Source organism: Panicum virgatum, chromosome 1K, assembly GCF_016808335.1.
Source record: "Panicum virgatum strain AP13 chromosome 1K, P.virgatum_v5, whole genome shotgun sequence".
In the NCBI taxonomy this organism is placed as follows: domain Eukaryota; kingdom Viridiplantae; phylum Streptophyta; class Magnoliopsida; order Poales; family Poaceae; genus Panicum; species Panicum virgatum.
The window spans coordinates 13,065,324-13,071,445 of record NC_053136.1 but is presented as its reverse complement, the minus strand read 5'-3'; the positions used below and the strand labels follow the sequence as shown (position 1 = coordinate 13,071,445).

The following is a 6,122-nucleotide window of genomic DNA, read 5'->3' as shown; positions in this document are numbered from 1 at the left end:
CCGGCTAAACCTCAGTGATAGGTCAATGACCCCTTGGTGGAGTCCGTGTTGGCTAGTGAGGTCTAGCTAATGTGGGTAATGACTTTGTTGGGATCTGCACCGACACTAAGGTGATTGTGCTGTGGTACCCCACTTGTGGGTAAAGTTGTACACCTCTGCAGAGTTTTAAAACCTATTCGAATAGCCGTACCCACGGTATTGGGCGAGTTACGGTTTGGTCACACAACTAGACTTTTGGGAGGGATGTTTTCATGGTGCGAGTTGTTTGGGAAGGTGTCCGACAGTTGTGCCGTAAGCTACTGCGGATGAGGAGTCCGGTAGCATTAAAACTTGGATCATTTGTGTATGATCAACCACACTCATTATTCGGTTAAGTAAGAAACTGTTTTATGAAAACTCTTTTCAAAAATAAACTCTTGCACGTGTAAAATCTAGCTTTACTGCAAACAAACCTCAGTCTTATCCTTGATTTATCCTGTGCATATATGTGTATTCCCCCTCCGTGGATGGGGTTGGACTTGTTGAGTACTTTTGTACTCACCCGATATATATTGTGGTTTTTCTTCAGAAGAGGGTCCGGACTTCGTTATTGAAGACGTTGAGTAGAGGTTGCGTCCGCACCCAACCTTTGCCTGTGGTGTTGGCCCTCTGTAAGATGCTTCTGCTAGCACATTACTCTGAGCCCGAGCTGGAAACCGTCTGGGTCGTATTTTGCTGTATTACCATAGCTGTCTTACTGCTTATCATTGTTTGTATCGAGTGTCCGCCTCCTCGGAGGTTTGTACGGCGACTGAGTCATCTGTTGAATAAATGTGTTATCAGCCTCCTGGGACTGATATTTGTATCACATTTAGTCTCTACCTATGTGGGGACGCTTCACGGAGCCAGCCGCAGCAGCCACCGGTGTTAGCACCATTAGAGATCGATGTCAGCTCACTGAATGAACAATATGAAACAATGTTTTTTACTGATTTTTAGCAGAGTCGTCGGTGTCAACCGACAACAACAACAGCAACTACATGTAGCTCTGCCCCTGCAACCGGAAGGGACCTTTCGTCCCGATTGGAGGCTCCAACTGGGACTAAAAGGGTTCCACGAGTTGTTTAAAAAGGAAAGCATCCTAATTAGTGCCACATGGGCTGTGTAGGTGGGGTGCTAAGGAAGTTATATGCGAGACACGAGGTCACAAGTTCAAGTCTTGGGTGTAGACTAAATTTTCTAGGGTCTTTGGTCCTGGATTTATGGTCCCGGTTCCAAAACCAGGACAAAAGGGGTTTGGAACTGGAACAAAAGGGGATTTTTGTACTAGTGGTCTGTGATATAGGGGTTAGCTAGCTAATGTCTGAGACGACAAAAGAACCGTCCATAATATTAATGTATCTCATGAACTAAACCACATCTTAAGCACATCTAGGCCAAGGTGAATAGTTGAAAACACTTGATGCTTCCGTTTACCAATGTGATTGTTAGCTCTCTATTATGTATGTGGTAAATCCACCATTTTCCAACACCTACTTGATCTTTGTGACGCTAATAAGCTAGATGTGACGATAACTAGTAGCAGAGAACACTACTCCAGCACCCTCCATCACCACCGGTTCAAAATAGCCATCACCGCTGGCTTTTGGGGAGTTGGATTTAACTCAACAGCAATGGAAGGGGCTATCACTGGCTCCTTCCATCATCACCGGTTCCAGACCCGGCGGTGATGCCCCTATTAGGAAACAAAAAATCTGTGCTCGTCCACACACGTGCCGCACCGGTGATAGGGCATTTCAAGTGGGTCGTTCTGCAATAGTGGAACTACAAGTTATGGTTATGTGCACCACTGATTGTTCTCATGTCCAATTGTTAGCTAAGAGAACAAGAATCAAGTAAGAGATTAAAACTTAGAATCTTAGTACACATCATTATTGATAATTGTATCTTGTTCTAAATGAATTTTGACAGCAAATGGGAGACCGCAACATCATACTGGAGTAATAATAACTTATTATGAAAGAGTTAATTACGTAATACACATATGCACTCAAACTAAGCATGCCAACAATAATCATAGTCATGCCCATACTTTACCTCAGTATTTTGTCAAAGTTATTGGGTGGGGGGGGGGGGGGGGCAAGGTAAATGTGGTCAAGCTAGTAGCTTCAGTAGTATGGTCATTCTGGAAGGAAAGAGTCAAGATAGCTTGACCATATTTACATTATAATGTGTGGCATACATTGTTAAGCCCCAAAATAATCACAACAGAAATGTTATTTTTGAAAAAATAACAACAGCTAATAATAAATATACAGAAACTAGGCAGAAAGAATATGCCAATCGATGCACAATGCAAGAACACAGTGATATATATGATGGTGCTGCGTGAACAGCAGCAACTTGCATTGTAGCCATTCAAAAAGAAATAAGCACAATAAATATGAAGGTGAATCTATATATATCTTGTTAGAAGAAATAACGTCCACATGGTCATACATTTTCAAATTAAACTCATGTGGCCATGCATACTTGCAAAGTACACTAAGAGCCAAATATGGAGAGGCAGTAGTCTTCCTAGAAACAAGGTTAAATTAACGAAGTACACTAAGAGCCAAATACTTGCAAAGCATGACATTCGCATATGATATACCTATATGTACTGGATCGGAGACAAGGTTAAATTAACGATGTTTTATTGCATGGTTCAGCGTGCAACTTTTGGAAGGGCTTGGGGCCAAAGTACTTGAAAGATCTCACTCCAATGCCCTGATCGACATGGTCAGATCCAAAGTACTCTGCCCAAGAACGGCTTCCCCGCTGCCGCCGGTGCTGTCGTTGATGCTTCGCCTTGTCTTTTGTTGCTGCTGCTGCTGCTTCTGCATGGAAGCTGCGGCGGCGGACGGGGACAGCGAGAGTGAGATGGAGAGCTCGCTGGCGTCCATGATTTCCTGCTCACTTGGTGCGGTGGTCTTCCTCTTCTTGGCATCCGTCACCGTGGTGGGGGACAGGCTGAGCTGAAGGTCCGCAGCCCCGTCGTCTTGGGCCGCCTCCACCGGCGGCGACCGCTTGCGGCGGCACGCCTCGTAGGCCGCCATGGCAGAATCCCTCGTTGGCTCGACGTGCTTCGGCCTCTGAAATAATCGTATACGCACAACAGTGTGAATTAGCATCAGAGATGAGTAGATGACTGATATGGGGCTAATCATCAGCTAATTAATATTTAATGTGCAGTGTGAACGAAGGCCGGGTGTATGTACGGTACCTCGAGCTGCTGGGCATCTAGGGCTTCGTCGATCACGACAGGATCCGACGATCTTGTTGTGATCTTGGTGATGTTGCTGGGGTAGCCGACCGCGGCGTCTCTGCCGCCGCTGCTACCACCCCCGGGTCGCCATCTGAACGGAAGACGGGGATCGCCGGGCACGGACACGCCCCACAGATAGTGAGGCCGCCGAGAGCTGCTCCCGATGGAATTGGCGAAGTCTACCTCCCGTCCTGTCTCCACTGCCCTCCGCTCGCCAGTGGCGGCAGCGGCGCCCGCTTCAGTGAACGGCCACCACCGCCTCTCGCTCCTCAGCGCCGCGGGAGCTGCAAGCGGGTGCGCCTGATGCGGCGCGGTCGTCGACGGCGGCGTGACGTCCTTCCTGGAGAGTACTGTGGGCGCCTCTCTCTGGCTCGACGCCCGTTCATGATTCCTGCCCGGGGAAGAGGAGCAGCCGGAATTAGGGTTTGCTTATTAGCAGATACTGTTAATAATAATAACTAGTACGAGCTGATCTGTATAAGGAAATTTTTGTTTACCTGGAGTTTCTGAAGTCGAAAGTTTGCGGAGCCGGCAGATGCTGAAGAAGTCCATAGAGCCGGCTGAGCTCCGGAGCGCTGCAGTTCCTTGGCGCGAAGAAGCTGCCGTGCTCGGGCTTGGAGGAGGAGAGCGCGGCCGCTCTTTGGAAGAAGGACATTTCGTGGAAGCGCCGATCGCCTCTCATGAAATGGAAATCCATCGGGGAATACACTGAAACGCATCAAAAAAAAAACTTAATTGGGTGCATGAGGAATGGCCTAATAAGCTAGAGGATTCATTGGAATCTGCACATGCAGATCATGAGAATTTTGTGCTGTGTGAAAACCTGAGGAAATAGCTCCTCTCGGGCGACCATCTTGGTCTAGCTTCTTGCTTCTGTACATCTGAAAAAACAATTAAAGGTTCGTCAGATAGAGTGTTCACAGCAGGCCACATTGATCACTGAATTAGCAATGTGCTGCTAGCTAGCTAGCTAGCTAGCTAGTGTGTGATGATCCATGCCGCAACAGATGTAGATCCACGAATTCTACACGGATAGAATGATGATTCACCTGCAGGTGGCTTTTTACATGAGCAATGCTGAGCCCCCTAACATTCATCATCTGAAGCACCAGCTTAGGGGTTGCTCCTGTGTCAACAAGCAAATAAAATTAGTTTAAGTTGCAACGAAACAGATAACTCAATTACAGGATTGGTAATGGAAATCATCGATATCCTCCAATTAATTGTAATAATTCATGGTTCTGTCTACGCCATATATATGATCAAGTACTTACTCTCTTGCCCACCAAGCCTCTCGACGGCATGGACGAAGGCCATGTGAAGGTCAGGCGTCCACCGGAGTCGAGGCAGCCTGGACCGGTTGTACTGCCGCACCGTTGGAACCCTCTGCTCGCCGCTCCCCTCCGACTTGCTGCCTTCCTTGTTGTCTCCCTTCTTGCTCTCCGTGTTGTTGTTGGTGCTGCTATTGTTGCTTGAGCTCCCACTCCCACCGACATCGGTGGTGCTACCGCCATCGTCGCCTTCTGCACCTTCATCTTGCTCATCATCGCCAACTTCCCCTTCCTCGCTCTCCGCATCATCGAAACCCTCGTTGAGGTCTAGGAGCTTGTTATCGATCGATCTCTCCCCATCGTCGTCGTCAAGGATCTCGACTAGTACCCCCTTATCCTTGAGCTCTCTCATCACTTGCTCTTCTCTAGCTACCATCTTGTACTATTCTACGATGGGTCTCTCTCTATCCCGCCATGATTGGATCCGATCGTCGGAATAGTATGTGCAGGTAGGAGCAGGAAAGGGGGGGGGGGGGGGGGGGGGCAGCCGGAAGGAAGATGGAGGGAGAAGAGCAACAATGATATGAAGAAGGTAGAGGGAAGGGCAAGAAGCATCAGCAAGCTAGTGATGTCGGAATATAATAAGGGAGAGTTGGACAGGCCTCGTCCTTCTACATTGACTGGTTTTGAACGCTGTAGCAAAGAAATGATGTGAGCATCAGTGGACTCCTTCAATTCCTTGTGTTTGGTTAGCAGCACCAAGGCAAGGATCACACATATATATACACGCATAGAGAGACAGAAGCAATCAGAGACTGCAGAAGCTAAATATAAAGCAGATTAATCACAGAAACTTAGTGGCTAAAGGAAGGAGAGCTTTTAACAAAGTTCATGAGCTAAATGGTCCAAGGCACACTTTACATAGCAGCAGTGAGATCTTTTAGGTTTTGTCTTAGCTAGGCTGCGTGTCTGCACGCACGAGGGCGAGGGAGGCAAGCTGAGCTGCTAGTAGCTGCAGGCTCGATCGATCATGTGACCCAACCTGCCAATCTGGCTCGATTCCCCAAAAGCATTTCTCGCTCTGCAGTTTTCTTTTGTTTTCTCGGTTTGGGACACTGGCCCCCTTGTCGTGTGGATCTGAGCTGCCAATCCGTGACAGAAAAACAAAAGCGTTAGTAGTTGACCTCTGCCTGCCCCCCGCCCCTCTGAAAGGCTTGTCCGAACAGCTGCTAGCTAAAAGGGACAAAATGCGTGTGGGCTGCTCTTGCTCACTTCATGACATGCATGGCCGTGTATTTATTTCCATTCGAGAGATGCACATCTACCGACCGATCTACGCGTCTACATGCAAACAGCTAGCGCTATGCATACACTCCAGCCTTCGTTCAAGTGAAATGCTGGTGACCGGTGGAGTGGTTCCCTGTTTTTCTGCAGAATGTCATGTCCAACCATAAGCTCATGTAAATGGTAGCTTATTTAGGTCCCTTTGGAGCACATAAAAAATAAATAAGGAATTTTGTAGAGGATTCCAACCCCATATATAGAAAGTTGTTTTTCGCATCACT

General features: G+C 47.7%; 1 protein-coding gene across 1 annotated transcript; it reads right to left on the bottom strand.

Moving 5' to 3' along the window:
• Positions 1-2,417: 2,417 nt before the first annotated feature.
• LOC120695638 (two-component response regulator ORR22-like) lies at positions 2,418-5,390 on the bottom strand. Its single transcript, XM_039978838.1, has 6 exons — positions 4,561-5,390; positions 4,336-4,412; positions 4,110-4,167; positions 3,784-3,994; positions 3,245-3,677; positions 2,418-3,113 (listed from the first exon to the last, which is right to left on the bottom strand). The coding sequence occupies exons 1-6, from the start codon at positions 4,991-4,993 to the stop codon at positions 2,736-2,738; spliced, it is 1,590 nt and encodes a 529-aa protein (XP_039834772.1). The 5' UTR covers positions 4,994-5,390; the 3' UTR covers positions 2,418-2,735.
• Positions 5,391-6,122: the final 732 nt, after the last annotated feature.

What these genes read in the sequence shown, in the direction of transcription:
- LOC120695638 (XM_039978838.1), bottom strand. Translation starts at nt 4,993, where the DNA reads ATGGTAGCTAGAGAAGAGCAAGTGATGAGAGAGCTCAAGGATAAGGGG. An exon ending in ATGTAAAAAGCCACCTGCAG is followed by an intron (nt 4,168 to 4,335) that starts GTGAATCATCAT and finishes TTGTTTTTTCAG; the next exon opens with ATGTACAGAAGCAAGAAGCT. An exon ending in TTCGACTTCAGAAACTCCAG is followed by an intron (nt 3,678 to 3,783) that starts GTAAACAAAAAT and finishes TTCCCCGGGCAG; the next exon opens with GAATCATGAACGGGCGTCGA.